At 39.2% G+C, this 21,089-nt stretch overlaps 1 protein-coding gene across 4 annotated transcripts in view; it reads right to left on the bottom strand.

Annotated features, from left to right (window-relative positions):
* Positions 1-21,089, bottom strand: part of LOC104689435 (ephrin type-A receptor 6) — a 388,920-nt gene that overhangs the window by 34,816 nt on the left and 333,015 nt on the right. For all 4 annotated transcript variants that reach the window (XM_039556175.1, XM_039556185.1, XM_039556179.1 and 1 more), the window contains one exon: positions 16,305-16,514. In XM_039556175.1, coding sequence (XP_039412109.1) covers positions 16,305-16,514 — 210 coding nt within the window. The remainder of the gene's footprint in view (positions 1-16,304; positions 16,515-21,089) is intronic.

Genomic DNA, 21,089 nt, shown 5'->3' with positions numbered 1-21,089 from the left:
TCAGCATCTTTTACAGCTCCCAACTAACTACTCCCATGGCATCCCTCTGAAGAAGCTGCTGTCTCCATTTCACAGTGGGAAAAACAAAGACAGAGGTCGAGGACCATCAAATATTCTGAATACCTGCAACTCCCAGTGGTAATAACTGAATTTCTGGATGCCCACTGTTACTGAAACCAGGCTGTAAATGATTTACATGAGTTAAACTGCAAGGCAGAAGAGCAAAAATCTCTGAAATAAAGTTCCAGCTTCAGCAGTCGTTGGCTTTCTGGGCTGTGCCTTCATCTCACATATGAGTTATGATAAATTTTGTAGTTATAAAAGCAGAAGAACAAAAGAATGGTCAACTGCTCTGAATGCTTATCCTTCACAGTGTGTTCACTAAAGTAAAAAAATCTACATACAGATTTTAAAGAATGAAATAGTCATAGGCAAAGCAGAACCAGTTCTGATTTGGAAAAATCACAATTATTCTCAGTGTGCCTCTAACCAGGAAAGGATAAAGTATGTGATTGAAAGAAAGGTATTACCTCTACCAATTCCACCTTGGAGCAATCTTTATAATGAGCACCAGAGTCCTGCATTATATTCCATATGCAATTGAGAAATGTTGCTAAAGTTATTAAGCCACAGAAACAGATATAAATCTCTAGTTTGTTAAACAATGAATCATATTCACTACAATAAATAAACCTTTTCCTCAGTGCAACACCCTGTTGCATGTCCCAAAGTACAATGGTGTTGATCTCCCATCTCTGATTTTGTAAACACTAAATACCATTCTGCTGGTTTTGTAAATTCTAAGATCATACAATCTGTTCTATTTTCTTTACTCAGTTTAGCTCTAAAGATCAGAAAGCAAGCTGATAATTTCTCTTTTTCTGTTATTCAGCTTGCATGCTACCTCTCATAATGGAAATTCAGTTTCATATTTTAGGCTTAGATTTGTTTAGGGCTTTTTTTTTTTTTGTATTACCTATTAAGTCTTATTCCTCTTACCATTAATTTGATTAAACACACATCAGAACTACTAAGCTGCAGGAGCAAAACATTGGGTTTCTTGTGTTGCTCTGGGACTTGTCATCAAGCCAAACTCACAGATGTTCCAATGAACACGCAGCATTTGGTCCATTTCTAGGATAAACATCATAGCTTGCTTTATCCATACTGTCATGACCCTGGATAAGTAAGCAGCAAGATCAGCTGAGTCCCCTCACCTACACTGCACTTTTGATAAGCTGACACAAAGCAGGAAGCAAAAGTTAAAGAGGCAAAATTAGGGAAAAGGTAAAAAATCCTCGTGATTTTCATGCCTCATCCCAGAAGATTTTCTTCTTGGAAGATTGGTTTGTTGTTTTGCCTGTTGTGACAAGATGCATTTTTCTTACAAACAACAAGGCAGGTAGAAGTACTCAGAAGCACAAAAACCTGTGAAATTATATTTAGTAGCTGGGTAGAAATGAGATGACTGTGATGGCTCCCAAGTGTGTGAATAACCCTCCCAGAATCCTCACAGGGTCTCACCAACTTCTGTTGTGTTCCTGAAAGATACTGGCCTATAGAAACTTAATAAGACAGAAAATTGGGTTTTGGTATTTTGAAGGACTCTGACATAAAGAAAACAACACATGTGCCTACATGAAGGAATTGTTCATGAGCAATGAACAGCTTGGTCCACGGAGATGTCAGCAACACAGCAACTGCAAATGAGTGTGTGATGCTAAAGAAACCTGCAGGAATGCTGAACAGCTTGGAGGTGCTGCTCATATGGAGTATAAAACCAGTGTTGCACAGCCAGCAGCAAGAGTTGTGTGCATATTAACTATGAAAAATAGCCTTTTCCCACGAAAAAATCTATCAAAGTACACATCTCTGTAATGCTAGGGTAAGATCTTGGGTGTAGAGAGGTAGGTTCCTCATAAATGCTTGTCCCAGCCTCATCTCCCATGAAAAAATTATGACCCAACTGGCAAAAGTTGACTATATTCTTAACAACCACTTTGAGGGGGAATTTTTAAGAGACAAGGTTTTAAGCTTTTTTGTGTTGTAAGAAGAAGGGGAAAAGGAAAAAAAAGAAAATAACAGAAAAGCACCAGTATTTCAGTCCCATGATCATTCCAGCAGTTAATGCTTCCCAAGCAAAGATAACTCAAGAGTAAAATCACCTGTTCTGACAAGTGAGATGCCAGCAGCGTGTGGGGCCCAGCCTGTGCATCTGCTGTAATTAAATTTGCACACAAATTGAAGCGTGCAATGTTGCTATTTCTCTTAATGGAACAGGCCCTCTGGACAGAACTTTCAGAGCCTGAGGAAGTCATCTCTATTTTGATGAGTCTGTGGCATGTCACATCAATCTTTATAATTTTGTATATGCTTTAGATATTTCTATTTTACTGCATAGAATAGCAAAGAACATCCCTTCATGTACAGCCGACTAATACAAATACTTTTTGCTATTTGTTATGGCAGCCATCCAGTCAGGAGATGAAGCAATAATTGGTCTTTTTAGTTCAGGAAAAAGGCAGAAATCCTGTAAGAGGAATATTTTCATTTTTCCATGGGGGCTTTTTTTTGGTTTACAATTGTTTCTTGTGCCAAAGGTGAAAGCCCTGGGGGAGGCTCCATGTTTCCTCCAGCTTTACTTCTGAGGCCCCTTTGCTTGGGGTGCCACTGACTCTTCCCAGGGAGACACAGGAGAAGGGAAGATGTGGCAGGCAAGACACAGCCTTGAGAAGTTTGTGATGTCTGGGAAGATGTGTCCTGAGAAGCAGGCAGCCAAAACTCAGAGAGGAGAGGAAGAACTTCCTAGAGATGAGAAGGGGCTGGTGCAATTCATAAAGTCCCTGACTAAGCCTGACCTTCAAGAAAGAGCTGCGTTTTTTTTGCCCAAAGTTCTGGCTGACTCAGGGTCCTGTCCTGTAACAAGCCTTTTCCCCTCAATTTCCAATAGGGACTTAAAGCCCTGCTGACATTAAAATATTTAACCATGAATCTTCAGATTCATGATTACAGTCATCAAAATGACTCTGTAGATGATTCTGTCACCTGCACATACCAATGTGATGTTACTATTCAGTGGAGTTAGTTGTTGCCAAAAATATACACAAGCCCCTCACTGCTCTCTCCTCATTAAGAAGCAGATGTTACTTATAGTTCTATTTCTGAGGGAGGCCAAATGTTCTGTATGCATTTGGAAAGAAAAAAAAAAACATATTAAAACCATATCAAATTACTAAAGCTACAGATCCCAGCATATTTCTTTCAAGAAGAGTGTATCAGATCTGCTAAACAATTTATGAGCACAACAGTTTCATGAAACTTTTGGCAGCTCCCATTTAGAAAAGGCTGAAAAGAAAGTCTGCACACACAGTGTGCATTCATTTAATTGAATAATTTACAGTGTACCGTGGTGTGGGCTTTTCTCCCCTTTATTCTATAAAGTGAGCGAATTTCAAAAGAAATACTATGCAATGAAATATATTCCTTTTGTTAGTCACAGCTGTTAGGTGTATCTTTCTATTTGCTCTCTTTTTTTCTATACCTGCTTTTAGTGTGACATTGCTGTACCGTGAAAAAAACCAGACAACTTGATCAAGGCACTAAAGGAATCTCAGAAAGTTTTTCAATCTTTCTGATTCAAAAAAAAAAAAAAAGGCCTAGTCCAGGAAAGTTATTGCCCACAAGAAATAATCCATTTATATGGTATGAAGCATGCCTTCCTGTTTTAGTGGAAATACCCAGCCAGCATCAGCACGTCTCCAACACTAAGGAACAAGGTGCAGAGATGAGCTTTTGAGAAGCAGACTAGCAAATCCACAGGCCAGACTCACTACAGAAACATGAGCAGAAATGCTGTTGACTTACTCTAGTGCAAGCTACAAGACAGAGGCAAGAGTTATTCAGATTAGCACATGGAATAAAGTCCCAGTTTAACCAGGCAATTCAGTGCTTATCTTTGAATTTAAAGCCAAGGGAAACTGGTGCTTCTGCTTCCTTTCCTATCCAGAAGACCTTGCTATAGGAATATTTTTTACATGACATATTAAACTGGAAACTCTGTAAAACAAAATTTTAAGGCTACATGGTTGAGCATACAAAAAATAATAAAAGGCAGAATTAAATGTGTGTAGATAGACAGTGTTAATTAGAGATCCTGGAATAGGGATCCTTGACTTGCCTGGATGGTGGTCTATTGACTTCCTCCCCTTTTTCCAACTCCAAATGTTTACTGAGTAAATCTAGACCAGTATATGACATATTCTTTTAATTTAGAACAATACAACTGAATCATTGTTACTCAAGACAGATACACACAAGCTCTCTCAACTTCTGGGAATACGTTTTCATCCCTAATCAGCATCTGCATATTTGAAAAGTATCCTGAATAAACCACAGCCCCAGCACAGGAGCTGTTTACTTTTAAAACACATTTGAATTACTCCACTCCTGTAATGAACTATACTGAACTTACTAGGAAAAGATTAGTCAGAGAGTTATTTCTGAGAAAATTATATCAAAAATTAGACCAAGGGAATAAAGACCAAATTAAACTTTATATCAAGAACATTTACTTACAGATGTTGTTGAATACATTATTTGGCAACTTGAATTAATTATTCTAGCTTGAGAAAAGGCTGAAGAGAGTCTCTTCACATTAGGTACTTTTATGAAGCCAAAGATTTCATTAATAATTTGCTGAAAAAGTCAATGATCAATTCAGAGAAATGTGTTTTAAATAAGTGCATTAAGTGTAATACAAAAGTGACACAACAGTGATTGTGCAAGGCTTATTCATTGATACAGAATGAATCAGGGCCAGACTGATGGACATTCCATGCTTCTCCAGGAAAAAAATTACTATGAACACAGTGTCTGCCTATATATTTAAACAGTACTACTGCTCCTGAAATTTTGGGAGTGTATCAGCACTGAAAAGCCTCTCTGTGTTTAAAAATAAAATAAATTAATCTACAACCATGACATTGCTGAAGAGGCTGAAATAAGAGGAATGGCTGAGTGTGGTGGCTGACTTGCAGGATTTGGGCATGAATTTCTTGGAGTTCACTGCATGTTATAATGATGAATTAAAGGGAGGCTGTGTAAAGAGATGAAAATATTTTATAATTGTTCACAGCTTCCTCATTTTGGAGAAATGGTTCTAGCATGTTTTTCTTAGGCTACAACTGGTTGTTTACCAAGTGTTCTTTAGTATTGGCTGTGACAGCTACAATGGGAGAAAGAGCTGACACTCTCAAGGTTCATGCTGGATAACACCTTATCCACGTCTAGGAGTATTTATTTCAGGAGAAGCTCTGAAGATTTGGGAGTTATTCAGCCTAAGTAAGGATAAGTAAGCTTCTAAGGAGATGTGTAACACATTCATGATGAGATTTAGCCTAGAGCTTTTTTTTTAAAATAAAGAGTAGGGTGACTGCATTTTTATTCAAAAGGGTTTGTAGTAAACCGTCAGATGTGGATCTTCAAGAGCGAATTTAAATGAAAAGCAGAGTGCCTGATGGAAAAGAAAAGGGATAATTGAAGTTCCAGATAGTCTGATATAAAACAAGATACAATGAAAAGAGGAAACAGAGGAAGCACTAATAGGTAGTGCACCAAGAATGAAGACAGAGGCAGATAGAAATTAGAGTAGAAATGAAAGCACAGTCAGTGATTTGGTGTTATGGGGGAGGATGAGAAGTCTCATCTCAAAATGCACTTCAGTTAATTTTAGAAAAATGATGCAAAATCATAACATTAAGCATGGTCACATTGCTAAGAAGAAAAGGAGAGCTTCCACGTGGGTTCAAGTCTTTATAAATCCTTCTTTATATCCAAATACCACACAATTCTTTGTGAGGGCAGTTAAGCACATTCATCTAATGCCTCACTTGCAAATAAAACTATTCCGAGATAGTAGTGAATTTGAATTTATTAATGACTCGGTTTGCCTCATCTATTACTCGACAAAACTGACCCTGGTTCTCACTGAATGAATTTCTGACATTTGAAGCATGAACCAAAAGTCCTGTGTGGGACGGGCAGTGATATGAACATACGAAATATTTTACAGGAGACTACAAAAAGATTTCTTAAAAGATTCTTTTTCCCCCAAACCTCCACAACTGAAAACAAAATTTTGCAGCTCTAGAGTAGAATAAAGTGGAACAAGGAATCCAGAATACAAAATAACATTTCCTTTTTATGCAGTAATGCACACAGTTACTGCACATAGATTTTGGAATTACTTTAAACATAATAAATATGAAGCTGTGCAAATTTATTTTTTAAATATTCTGTTGATGACGAGATGGTTAATGTTGGAAGGCACAAGAATCTTCAACCTTTGAAGCTGATGAGGATACAGCCACAGTGGGGCAGTCAAAGACAAGATACAAGATTTGCCTCTAGAACACTTACAAAAGCGCAAGGAACAGATCAAATATTTTAGATACTAAGGGCAAATTCCCACAGTGCTTACTCAGGCAAAACTCCCATTGGCCTCAACAGGAGTTTTGCCTGAGTAAGTTCTGAGCAAAGACTGTGATGCCTGACCTAGATTTATCAGAGTCACACCAATCCAACAGGTTTTTCAGACAGATGAGCACCGTGCCGCAATATTCCTGCGACATTCTGCTTAAAGGAATAAACAGACACCGAAAACTCTGAATCATCCTCCCCTCACAACCCCCCCTTATAATGAAGGGAAGAACTCACAGCTGGGCAAGAAGATGCTATCATGAAAGTCTGCCAAAGAGCAAGACTAAAAAAGAATCCAAGGAACTAAAAGTTTACCATTGCAAAGTTTTGAAATCTGATAGAAAAGGAAAGTGCACAAGCGAGATTCCCAAGGGCTTGTGTATGACGGAAGATAATCTGGCTTTCATTCTTGTAAGCAAACAGGCAACAAGGAAAAACTTCTTACTGTAGTTATCCTTTTGATTTAGGGCAAATCACAATTCCTACATGGTCAGGGGAAATTCCTCTGGTTGATTTCACCGGGGATTAATTTAGGTGAATAACTAGGTCAGTCTTGTTCCCAAGTTAACATTTCTATTACAGAAATATGAAAGTAGATTAGGTTTAACACGTGTCTACCTTGCTTCAGAAACTTATTTCTGTAATTACAGAATCCCATTTACAATAACTTTGATATCACGTACAGGAGAAATATTAGAATTAGTATCAAAGTGAGCAGAAAAATTCATCAGCATGTGAAATGCACATTTTTTGGACTTCTTTCCTCTAGCTGAAGTGAATGCCAAAACCTTGACACAACAGCAATCAGACCACAGGTTTCCCCAGGAGAGCAAAGGAGAGATTATGAAACATCAGTACTGCACAGGTAAACACAAAAGCAAAAATCATACCAAGCTAGAAATCCCCCCTTTCATATTTCACTGAATCTACCCTTTGCCAGATTCTTTATATAAAGAGTGGTTAAGCAATATAAAAATATATACTCCTTTTTTGTCTTTGAACTCTTCCATCATGAATGTATCCTAAACCTTCCTAGATGTGCAATATTACCCAGAGAACCAGGCAGAATCATAGAATCATTTAGTTCGGAAAACATCTCTAAGATCATCGAGTCTACTTGTTATCCCATCATCATCATGTTCATCCCTAAAACACATCCCTAAGTACCACATCCACACAGCTTTTAAACACCTCCAGGGATGGTGACTTAGCATCTCCATAATGCTGGTATTTGCCCTCTAAAAGACTCTCCCCACTTGCTCTCTTCAGATAAGTAAAAGAAGAAAAGGAATTTTGGTTTTCCCCAGATTTGGGTTTTGAAGACTGGATATCAGAATTCCAGGCTAAAATCAATTAGGGTCAAGTCTTTTGCTAAATTAAGAGAATTTCTTTTCTGTGTTACCATTTATTTTCATGGAACATGAACATAAATAGTGTCTCTGACATTTTAATGCCTCTTTCTCATTTGATAAATTTCAAATTGATGACAGTCATTAAGAAACACAGGCCTAGCCAGTCACATGCAAATACAATGTAGGGTAAATTCCTCACAAACCAGTCAGAAAACTGTCCACCCCATGAAAAACAGTGCAACCATATGTCAGATCTTTAGCACACAAGAATTCCCAATTCTGAAAAATAAACAGGATTTCCTCACAATCTAGCAGCGCTGCCAAGAATTTTCCATCTATTCCAGGGTTGTAACTCTTTGCTCTCCAGTTGGCACAGTTAGCTCAGTGCCACACACAACACAGCAGGGGAAAATGAGACAGAAACATAAATGATCTACAGCAGCTGAAGACACTGAACGAGTCTCCTCCTCTCCAGGCTCCTTTCACATGAGCTTTGAAATATGCACCTGACTGTGCCTGAACAAATGATTGCTTTTAAATAACCAAGTCCAACAGGTGTTTGGTTTTTTTTTTGACTAGAGTCAAGAATTCATTTCATTATACTCATGGACATAACACATCCTGCTGTGGAATATGTCAAGATTTAATTATGAAGCTTTACAAAAGCCTGGTGAAGCCGAGTGCTTCAGATTTTCAACCCAGAAGTTTTATGTGGCTATATGCAGAGTAGTTACTTTTTACCGTGGTATTTAATGTGGATCATAAATTCCCATGGAGAGTGGTACAACAAATGAAAACAAAAAATCATCCAGATCTTATTTCCTTTCACCTACCAATAGCTAAATAAAAGAGTTAGAGCTGAGCTCTTTGGCTCACTGGAGCTGAATGGTTTTCTTTTCCCAGTGTAAGCACACAGTAAACAAATTTTATAATAGTTTCTTAACTCATCTTTGAAAGGTGCAAGTAGTTTTTAATGAGAAAAAAAAAAAAACACATACATGAAAAAGCTACATTCTTTTTCAAGGCTTTCAAGAGATTGTTCTCCTTGTTCTATATATCAAAGTAGCATAACCTATGGCAATTACTGCCAGCTGACATGCTACTGAAAGCAACTGCTTTGACCTTAATGGACTGCCTTAAAGCTCATTAAGTAGTATATCAGGAGCTGTGCATAATGCAGGTGTGTTCCAGCACAGGAAAGATACTTTATGATTCACTGCACCTTGGTCAATATAAAATCCTAATACTAATACTAAAATCCTAAGTGAACTGTGATCCTTTATTTGCAATAAACAAAGCAGGCATTCAAGATGACATCCATTCACAGAATTAGCAACAGAGCAGTAACTACGGGTTTATGTCGTACACCTACTTTTTTAATCTCAAGTGTGGATAGTATTGTTTGGAGTGAATAAAGACCTCACTAAAATGTATAAGCATGTTCTGCATGTTTACAATAGCATCTTAAATTGTAGTTTGAAAATGGTAATTCTCATTAAAAATTATAAATGCACGCAATCAAATCCACGTGGGGCTAAAACCCCAGCTGTGTCTGAAATTAGATTAATATTCTGGTAATTGTTAGCTTTAAAAAAAAATCTATTAACAGTATGAGGAACTAACAATAAAATGATTGCTCCTAGTCTGCAGTGCATGTGTATACATACGTATTAGTGTACTGCTTACATTTACTGGGCTGGTTTCCAAGGAGAAGAGTGTGCACAGACAGAATTTTCCAAGGTTCTCACATCCAGAAGAGAGGTCAATAACTTTGGTGCCTTGGTCAGCCCCTAGTCTTTCCAAAAACACTGCCTGTAGCTTTCTGAGATTCATAGTCCTGATTTAACTCTTACTTCAGAAATTATTTGCAAGTGCATTGACTTTTTCCACTTCCTCTGTCCTTGCACAGCTACTTAAGACTTGCTCAGAGATGTAACATTGCCTCTTTATGTGGATTCAATACCGGCAAGTTTTGAATCTAACACCAAAGACAGACTTGACACTTGTGACTCTCTGTGAGGGGAAAAAATGCAATCGCTTTGAGGGTTAAATGTCACAAACAGATTCTTCAGTTATCTCCTAAGATGCAAAGATCTCCAAGAGCACCAGCACTGTAGATCTATACGTAGCTCATTCTCAATCCTATCCTATAAAACATTTGTAAATAAAACCACTTGGAGACGTACACAGAGCCAACCTGAGAAACAGCAAAAGCACATATGTGTAGAGTTCAAAACTCAAATATGTCAATATGAAAATGGGAGGAGCCAGAGAGACTAAAAGCTGAAATCCAAGTTAAAAGAAAGGCAGAGCTTGCAAATCTTTAAAGGCAGCATCCTTTAGATTGATTACACTACAATATGTTCTTCTAATTTGAAATTATGTTGGATTACAATGAATGATGGGATGATGCTTTGAAAGCCACATTAGGAATGAAGTGCAAAATACCACCTTTTTTACAGCCAAAATATTAGGGCAAACTTGTGTTGAATTCATCAACATAATCATTTTGTGAATGAAAAAGTGAAATGCAAATTTCCAACTGTGTTTCTCTGCCAAATCCATATTTGGAGTTCCTACTTGGAGGGTTGTGGAAGAAAAAAGCAGGGATGAGTTTAGTTTATAACTAAATTCAACCATTAAGCTCCTTTTTAATTTCTGCACATATAAATGCAAATTTGCATGCCTTTTCCCATGCATTCTCAGAACTCAAATGACTGTGGAAGTCAGTACTCACAGAAGTACAAAGTTTGACAAAACATAGAGAAAATTTAGTTTTATATTTGTGCTTCATTCCTGTCCTTGGACCTTCCTTCTAAGGGTCTGCCTTTTGTTGTGGTCTTTTATAGCCTGTATACATTTCTGTTACTAAATTTAAGGAGGGTTAAATAAACCAGGAAACCTCTTAGATGAATTTGGCATCACAGCTGGATAAAAACCAAAGAGAGAATTTAAAAATGAATGTTTTCAACTGTTTAAATTTTGTCACAGACATATTTTCATCTTCAGGGCCGCTACAAACAACCCCAGTAAACAGGAAGCACCACAGCTTGCACTGAATGACTCAGTTTGGGGTTTCTGTTCCTTTTAAACACACAGCTACTAATTAAAATTCATCACACCTCACACTGGTAGAGCCCAAAAGGCAAGAAGTCTTTTTCCAAGACACTCCTTCCTTTGGCTACTTGCCCTTGGGCACAACCTGAGCATGCTCTTTGTCCAGGTCACCATGACAGATGACAGAGGCTTGAAGAAGGGACATGCAGGGTCTCCAACCCCAGGCATCCTCTGAGAGCAGGGAATGAATCCAGCTGAAGCTGGAACTCATGGGAAGGTGGCTCATCTCACCACCACTGGAAAGGAATCCCATCACCCACTTTAAAACCAGTTACTGCAATTCTCACACCTGGTGTGGGCTGAGCATATCAGCACAGCTCTTATTAACTTGCTTCTCGCCCACATTCTGAGCTATTAACTCACTACTTCAAAATATTTATGTTAGTGCCAGAGTCCCACTAGAGTAATTCCTACCGTTCTACTGCAGTGAAAAGCAAACCTTTCCCCTCAGCAGGGGGGTGCCCAGCTAAGAGCAGGGACATGCAGTATCTGGGGACTGGCAGCAGCTGCCAGCAGCTGGATCTCTGCACAAGAGCACAATAATCCTGATGAGGCAGGATGGTACTGAGTGACTTATCCAAAGACAACCCTTTGGGATCCCATTGAGGTCTGTAGCTCTAGCCAGGAAAATAATATTATAATCTCACACTGGGGCCTTGAAAGGATTTTTTTTTTCTAATATCCAATCTAAACCTCTCCTGGAGCAACTTGAAGATGTGTCCTCTCAATGTGTCATTCATTACCAGGAGAAGAGGCTGAACCCCACCTGGCTCCTTTCAAGGAGTTGTAGAGAGCGATAAGGTCCCCCCTGAGCCTCCTGTTCTCCAGGCTGAGCCCCCCCAGCTCCCTCAGCTGCTCCTCATCAGACTTGTGCTCCAGACCCTTCATGGTGTGTCACACACAGAGTTAAAGAGTTGACAACATTTGTGCTCAACTTTATGTCACCAATGAATTTCCAAGAAAACAGGTTAATGCAGACCTTTGCAGGACACAGCTTTTTCTCAATGGCTGCCAATAACCATTTTACTCTATGGTCCATGATTAATTTGATCCTTAAATACGTAGGCAATGTGCTTGCAATAGCACAGAGCTTGTTCAGAAACTATTGCTTAACATCCCAAATTAATTGGAAAATCATTTGCATCTTGTTTTACTTTTTAGCAAATTGAACCTTCTCTCCCCAAACCTGTTACTTATGTACCAGCGAGGGAAAACTGAGAGTATCTTCCAACGTGGAAATTATATAACAAAGCAAAAAACTATGAAGGTATCATCCTGATCCCCCCCACATTCTGCTACTTGCTAGTATTCATAAAGATTACTGGCATCAATCTTTGCTCCTCTAATAAATCTAATGAGTCTGAAATCTTCCTGGATGGGGTATTTCAGCCACCTGGCTGGAGAAGAATCAGATCCATAAAGTTTACAAAGTGATTCAGGAAATGCAATGCAGTAAATCAATTTTCTAACTACCATTATGGAAATAATAAAATATTTCATATATTAAGGCTGAATTCAGAAATAAAGCTGATTAAAAAAATCTAGAATACATTTCTTTATCTATCATATAATTCTGTTTGCAGCAGCTTTTTGTGTGACTAAAAATCAGATTTAATGCAGACTATTAAGGTGTCACCGCTAAGAGAAATACTGGTTTGGTCCTTTTTAGAGTAGTGCCACAGATTCTTCTCTGATTATAAATATTTTGCTACATGTAATGAGTTTTTGTGGGGCCATGTGGTTCATTTTGAAATACGAGTGAACCCTGACTATGTTTTAAACTAAATGAATCTACAACATCTAACACAGTCTATCTAAAAGCAGGGATGCAAGAGCCTGGATGTCCTCTGTATTGACAGAAGTGCTTGTTTATATACTATAAATGCCTTTTTATGACTAATTGTTGCCTTGGAAACCACTACTAAAAATGAAAGTTTTGTCTCCAATAGCAAAACTCTCATAGTACTGAGTTATCCCAAAGTTTGCCTCATCTTTTCCTGATCAATCTGGAACACAAAGATTTGCAGTCAAATGTTCCTGGCTTTTAATTCCTCCTTTCTATTCTAAAGTTGTATCTTGCTGTAAAATTTGTGATTCCAGGTAACAAACAGGAATCAATATCTTATTTCCGAAAAACCCTTTGAAAGACATATTTACATCCTTGTCTCAACAGGCTGGAAGACAAAAAAAATACATTCACACAGTATTGACCACTGCATCATAGATATAAAAGTCTATTTTTGGCTTACATTGCATTGTAGATCATTCCCAAAGAAAACATCCAATTGTACCATTCAATTTCTGACACCGGGACTAAGACAAAAAGGGGAAGATAAAATAATCAGTTTCCTCTGAGTACTGACAGTGCTGTACTGAGAGATGCGAGGCTAAAAATACCACTATTCAATATGCAGACCCACTCTGTGGATTTCCTGCAGTTACAGGTACTGGGCTGTTATCAATAAAAATCTCTGTGGAGAGGAAACATGAATCCTAAAAACACCAGAATCTTTGAGAGAACACTGAGGGTTTAACCTTCACATGGCAAAAGCACCATATGGAACTAAAGAGAGGCTATAAAATCCTCTAGTAATACACATGGCCTGATGATGGGAAGATGTTCATGAGCGAGAAAAAAAGGTCAATGCCAAAATGATGGGCAGTGAGAGCTGCAAGAGGATTTGGCACCCAGTGTAGGGTTCTAGTCCCTTCTGTTAGCATGAAAGACTCCTAAAGGGGTGAAAGTCTTCCCTGAGTCTTCCACAGCCATTGTGACAAATCTCTCCCTCTTTCAGTCCTCACCCCACTTTGGTCAGAGCTGTGCTGAGTCCTTTTAAAAACTGACAGGGCTTTTTGACTTCCTGCTGAGCAGTCCTACAGAGAAATCTGCTGGCCTTGCTCGAGGGGAGCAGGACCCCGAGGATGGAGTCTATGGAAGGCAAGAGCATCCCACAGAAACGTGGCTATCCCCAGTTCATAGAGAGTGAGTGTAACGTGGAACATGGACTGCAGCTGTCAGTCTGCCCTCAGGAATGAGGGAAGGACATTTCCCAAGGACCAGAAGTGACAGAAGGAACTGGGCAGGCTCTGCCACAATGACTAACAGAGTCAGTGTGTGAGGACCCACTTGCAAGGACAGGAAAGCTGGAGTTGAAGGAATGAGTGATTTGAAATGTTTTTCATTTCCCTTACACCTGACTCTGTTGCTTTGAATCCTTCCTGTTTACAAAGTTTCTAGTTCATAATAATGGCACATAGCATTTTCCTCACCTTAGTTTCAAAGCTTTTTGATCTTCTTTGGTGGGTTCATGGTCAAAACAGATTCACCTTGGGTTTCTGGCTGACACAGGGACCTGCCACTGGCCATCAGCCTCTGTGATATCCCCTCCTGCTGGACATGCTCTAGGTACCTGCTCGACAGGATTTGGTAGTTCAGCACCAGGCTGCAGCCTTGGCAGGTTGCAGCAGTGGCTCTGAGGCACTTCTGAGGTTCTACACCTACAAACAGGCTCTCATGTTAAGCAGCTGGGTGAACCAACAGGAAAACAGGGAGCATTTCATCAGAGCCTGTCCTACGTTTCAAGGAAGTCCTTCAGCACAGATAAAGGAAAAAAGGAATATGTCATGGCACTGATTTTCTTTTTTTACAGCACAGCATTTCCTGATTAAAAGCAGCTCTAGCCATGATGAACAGGACAGGCACTAACTACTCTATAAAACTAATTGTTCCTTGTCGGGATCCAGCAGAAAATTACAGGATAAATACTGGCTGAAAGCCTCTGTTTACCATTTGGGATCTTTCCTGCATGTCACTGGGAGAGAGGCTGCCTTGCCACTCCCAGTGCCTCACGCCAGCTGGGCCCATTAGCCCAGGCTCAGAGCTGAGACTGTCACTTGACTCCTGTCACTGGGCACTCGGTGCCAGTGGAGCTCGCTCACACGGGCAATTAGCAAGGCTCAGCCCTCATGTGAGAACGTGTTAAGCTGCAGCGATGTTTATTTTCCCTTTCAAGCCCCGTACTAAGAAGCAGTGTGAAGCAAGAGAGGTTTTGAGAACTAAATGAAGGACATCTCTGCTATAAAGTAAAATCTGGGCTCTTTTTTTCCCCAGCTTGCATATTAAAACCAAGAGAAAACCTTGCAAAGTCACTTGTTTTCCTCTAAGTCAGCTTGCAGTTCTGTATAGAACTTCTAAGAAATGGGAGTTGCAGGAAAATTATCAGAACACCTCTATTTTAGGCCTAAATGAAAAGTAAACATATATTCTGCATATATAAATATACAGGCTCTATAATCCCATTACAACATCTACATTAAATTCAGTAGATGCACCACAGTACTTACTGCAGTACAGAGAAATTAGATGAGTTCCTTATTTTGGCCATACATCACTTTTTAAAGTGTAATAGAAAAAAAGGTGAAATAAGTTATTTAATGCTCATCTATCTTCTCTATTAGAATTCTGTCACTGTGCCCTATCACGGGAATATACAAATTCTGCACATTTTGTGACAGTAGTAATGAGCATGCACTCTGGCTCTGAAATAGTTTCAATGATAGATATGAAAGTTACTAAAAAAATCAGCTTATAATTAGCTAATTCTTAATGTTGTGATAAAAATTGGAACTGAAATGTAGTTGAACATTTTGGTATCAGGAGAAAATGCTATATTGGGACTTATTTGAACAATGGTCACATTTGAACAAGCCTTTTCATGTTCAAGAAGTTTTCACTTCACTGGAATCCCCCTACAGCACCATAAACCAAAAAAACCCATCCCCAAACCTCTCACCCAAACCCCATTTGTCATTATAACAATTTACTTGCATCACATAAGGGATTAAGCATTAATGAACTGAGACTTAAACCATGCAAGGAAGGTCCTACATGTCCAGCTAGAAGGTAAATTTCAGTGAAATAAAAATTAAATTTTAATGTATGAATGGAAGGCTTAACAGCATGCTTCCAACAGTGAAGCTGGTAAGGTTCTTTCCTCTCCCATCTCTCTCTTTTACAAACATATCCTTGTAAACGAACACAAATTACCAGAAGAGGAAACAACATGGGAAAAGACCCTCCACAGCCAACAAAACCAAACACAAAACGCAAAGAAGAATGAAAAAGGCCTCCCACTTACACTTAAAATAAACTTTTCCAAAGTTTATTACACATCCCTTAGCCAAAAATCAAAACAACTTCCCTTAGCATAGCCAGTATGTTTACTGAATCACATGACTGAAGCAGAAGGGAACAAAGCCAATAATTCCGACTGTTCTTCCTATAGCACAGACAAATCTGCAGCTGGAATACAAGAGGCACCAGCAATCAGCTGTTCAAATGAGATAAGACAAACTCACACTTGTGGTGTAGGCGGCTTCGGGGTCGTCCTCCAGCACCCGTGACAAGCCAAAATCCGAGACTTTGCACATGAGGTTGCTGTTGACCAGGATGTTCCGCGCTGCCAGGTCCCGGTGGACGTAGCCCATGTCTGACAGGTACTTCATGCCAGAGGCAATCCCCCGCAGCATCCCAACCAGCTGGATCACTGTGAAGTGCCCATCGTGCTTCTGCAAGGGAAGAAACAGCACAGCTACTTTCTATTTGTTTCATTCTAGTGATCTTAACCACAGCTCTTATTTAAAATACTTTTGTCACCCATCCAGCCAAGCTGCCCACTGCAAGCTTGTTTTTTCAACTACTTAAATTGGCTGGCAGTGCATCCCATCTCTCATTGTGCAGCTTATCCCCCTTTCCTACACATTTTCACAATCTTCCCACTGACAACATTTAATTTCTTTCATACTTGGTTACCATGAATGCCTTCTCCCAACACTATTTTTAGTACAAGAAAGAGAAAGGACACAAAAATCTTCACCTATTACTCCATGGCCTCAGGAAACAAAAACCCCTCTTTTTATTGTCTCAGCCTTGATTGTCTGCATTAGGGTACTGTTGCTACCTCACTTTTTTTTTTTTTTTTTTTTTTTGGGAGGGTTTGTTTGTTTAAAAAAAAAATCCCAAAATAACCTGAAAAAAGTCTGAGGCTTTAGCTCATGCTTGTTGTGCACCTAAAACCTAATCTCTGAACACTAGATTAAAAAGGAGATTTGGGGTGAGATTCAAGGGTTATGTAGCTTTCCCAAAATCTTCCTAGCTGATTAGGGTTAAGCTCAGACCCATGAATGCATTAAACTGGTTAGCACCTTCTGAAATGTCCTGGAGTTGAACACGTACATCAGAGTTATGTCATTAACTGTGCTTGCCCAGCTGGGCAACATTGCTGGGCCTCAGTTTCTCCATCTGCAGTATTAAAGTGAACACTTCTTTTTTGTCCTGCATCAGACAGCTCCTGAATGGCAGTGGGGACCAAGGGAGTGCACGCACAGAAATGTGATTACAGGCTCTTTGCCTTGTTTAGGCCTGCCCTACCTACCATTCACAGCAGACTGCTTGCAGGAGTATTTTTGTGACCTCAACTGGCAGACATTTAGCTTCTTGTGGATTATTCAGTGAGCCAGGATTTTTATGTTAGCAGGAACAGCCAAACAAAAGCCAACAACTCCTGCAAACAAGTTAACTTTCCATTTTCTCTTTCAACACTTTCAGCATTGGGCTACAGACAAATAGCAAATTCGGATCAGCATTCAGGACATTTCTACTGCTTAGCTCATGCATTTAAACAAGATGATTTTTATAGGGAAGAAGCTTACAGGAAGTTCAGCCAATTCTTTAGATTCACCAAAGCAACAGGCTGAACTGTATGGATATGCTTAGCTTTATCCCTGGTCAGCAAAGTATTTCAGCATTTCCATAATGATTCAATGATTTGGGGCCTATATCCAGCTAATCAGGATATGACCATTTAAAGACTAAGACAAAAACCAGAAAGAAAATGGTAAAAGGAAGATACCAACACACCCTGTCAGCTAGAAAACCTCACAGCCTTATTATACTTCCCAGCAAGATTTATATTTAAGGAGTCATGCTTCCATCAGTGGCTGAACACCACAGCCACGTGCCAATAAAGCACATTTAAGGACAATTCTTTGAAACCAGCTATATACAACTGATTCAGAGCAATTTTTCCCCTTTGAATGTGTCAGTGCCTTGTATCAGGGAAGTAAAGCCTTTCTGTCTCTAAAACCTCCACACAAAAGTGGAAGCAGATCTCCCCAAGCCATCAGGCCACACTCTCCCTTGTCGTCTCCATCAAGGCCACCTGTGAGCAGCTGGTTCTGCACAGGACATTGAGCAGAGGGTCCAGACACAATTGTAATGAGTCCCAAATTACCAGTGACAGGTGCTTTAAATAAACTCATTCCATTCAGCAAATAAGCAAAGAAAGACAAAAGATTATATTCTTAACTACTTTAAGCTGCTTCCTGTAAAGGAAGGACATTAACTCAATATTTTTGTAATGAAGCCACATGGGATTTGAATTTTGCCTTTTATTTAGTAATTCTAATTGTTCAGTTGATTCAAAAATGACAAAGCTGGTTGCCAACAGTTAATACTCTTCACATTTACCATGTATGGATTACTCTTTTCAGGTAACTGTAGAATTAGGATTTGGAAAAAAGTGTCAGTACCTGACTTTTGCAAAATGACCATTCAAGCCCCTCTCTACCCCAACAACAAAGCAACCTCTCAAAATTGTAGATTTCTACCTCCTCCTTATCTTCCTTAACAGCGCCATTCTTTCAACAAACCTCAGAGTCATCTGCAGCACCTCCCTTAACCTTTTGTCCTCTTGGATTGCAAGCATTCATTCCTTCCTTTTTTAATTTCTGCTCTTTCAAATCTAGACCATGCTTGGCTGATTTTTCATAAAACATACCCTTTTTTCTGCTCTTTCCAAGTCTCAGTACTTGCCTTACCAGTAGAGCAGTAATGCCTGAGTTTAAAACAATCTCATGCTTTTGCCATTCTCTCTTTTTCCTTCTTTCAAATTTCTCTGGGTTCTGCCTTGACACAAAAAGTTAAAGCTTCTTATCTTCACCTTTAAAGAAATGACAGACCTGCTAATGTACCAGCTGCAATTTTATTCTGTCCTCCTTCTCCCTCTTTGTATTTCTCAGAATCCTCTACTGCGTCTGCTCTCCTCTCTCTTTTCTCATGCTTGGTTTTATATTTTTTCACTGCCAGCCTTGCAGTTGGAACGACTACATTTTTACTGTCAGCAGAAAAGTCTTTTCTCAATCAAGTCTCTTTGTAATCACTTCTGCATCGGTTTCCATGCCAGCTGTATCCCCTTACAATCTATAAACTGTTATCTTTCAATGCATCAAAATTTTTGTTTTTGATGTAAGCTGATCTGGATACAGACTGTGGGCTATATTTAACCTTTGGAAAATTCAACTAGGTTGATGAAATTATAGCAGTTAGAATCTGACCTCCTATCTTCAGCATTTTTTAAGTCCCCAGGTACAATCCTTTGGCAACTTTCCACTATCTTGTTTCATTCACTTGTCATATGGGGAAATAAAACACTCATCTGACCGATAGGATGGTTGTTACCCAGGGCTTTATTCTGATTCCCATAGCTTAGATTTGAAATATGTTTTTGATAGGATTCCCACTGGGCTGTTAAGGGTGTTAATCAATACTGGCAGCAATTCAGACCTCAGTGGGCTCACCACATTTATCCTATCATCCCATTAAATTTTAATCAAGCTTTGATGGCTTTGCTAAACTAACTTTTCTCAACAGCTGGGTATAGATGCAATATCTGAGCAGTTACTCTTGCATTTTTGAAGCCCTGAAAATGTGATTTTTATTCAGCTACAGTTTGCTTTTGAAAAGCTTATGTAAGTAAAATATTCTCCTACCGTTACAGAACTTTCAAGAGCACTGACATACAATGGGCTGGTGAAGAGGGTCAGTTACTGGAGGGGAGGAAAGAAGATACCCAGAGTTTCATTGTATTTTGCTCTCCGGTTTTCAGCTCCAGTGCCCAGTTTAGTGCTTTTCTACAAGCCCCTGGAATTTTTCTTCTTCAGAAGGTTTCTATTTATTTCACTGCCCAGTAACCTTTTGGAGGTGTAGCCACTGGATTTTTCTGTATTGTTTCTGGAGTTCCACCTATTCCAAAATCCACTTCTTTATTTGCCAAATGAGTCAGAACATTTTTAGGCCTTTATCCTCTGTGCAGGATTTGATTGCTACAGGTCTAAATATTTTATTGCAGATTATTTAGATCTCATTTTAGGTGGAGAGCAGCATTGAAAATGGTGTTTCTTTGTCTAACCTAGATCATATTCACCACTGACAGTTCCTACTGGTCACTGTGTGAAAGACGCAGTTTTTGCTGTGCGTTTATTGTTACAGTTTTACTGTGCAAAGTAAATGGTAGAACTTTGTCCTGATAAATCTTCCAAAATTCAAGTTGCAGCTTGGTGTTTCTTCGAAGTGTAACTCATGCTTCAAACTATCATGTGTATCACACTAAAGTTTATATTTTTGGTACTAAATGAGGTCAACTGATAATTTCTTCTTCATTCAACTGTTGACAGAATTCCATGCAGACTTAATTATTATTAATAGGTTCCTTTAATTCAATTAAATATAATTACTTTAGTTCATTTTAAATGCTAATGAGTGATCCTACATGAGAATCTAAGTGACTCTTCAACCATTAAAAATATGGGTAATCTTTTTATTATTAAAAAGTATTTGCAAGATGAAGCCCTTCCAAAGGTTATTATGAGGTGCAATAACCACCCTCTGATCTGGAGGCACAGCAAGAGCAGCCCTGTGACCTGTGGCCCTGCTTTCCTCACGCAGCTACAGCAGGAAAGGGATGCCCTGGAATAACCAGGGGTCCCTGCCCGCTTTGGTGCACTGGAACACAGCTGTCACAGAATCACAGACCTGGAAGGGTTTGAGCAGGGAACAAATCATCTCTCACCCTGTGTCATTCCTGACATGCTTTTATAACCTGCACTTGAAGACCACTAGGGCCATTATTTCTTATTCTGTCCACTTTATACCATACTTTATATAACGTGCCTCCCTTGAGCCTGGCACTTGGACTGGCACAGATTTCAATTCCTCTTTGCAACTGTTTTTTATGCCCACCAAGACCAAATATCTCTCCTGCCCTTTTCTTTGGGCTTCACACTGGTTCAGTCCACAGATCTCAT

The sequence above is a fragment of the Corvus cornix genome, chromosome 1 (genome assembly GCF_000738735.6).
Source record: "Corvus cornix cornix isolate S_Up_H32 chromosome 1, ASM73873v5, whole genome shotgun sequence".
In the NCBI taxonomy this organism is placed as follows: Eukaryota; Metazoa; Chordata; class Aves; order Passeriformes; family Corvidae; genus Corvus; species Corvus cornix.
Note: the sequence above shows the minus strand (reverse complement) of the source record. Positions and strands in the feature narration are given on the sequence as shown.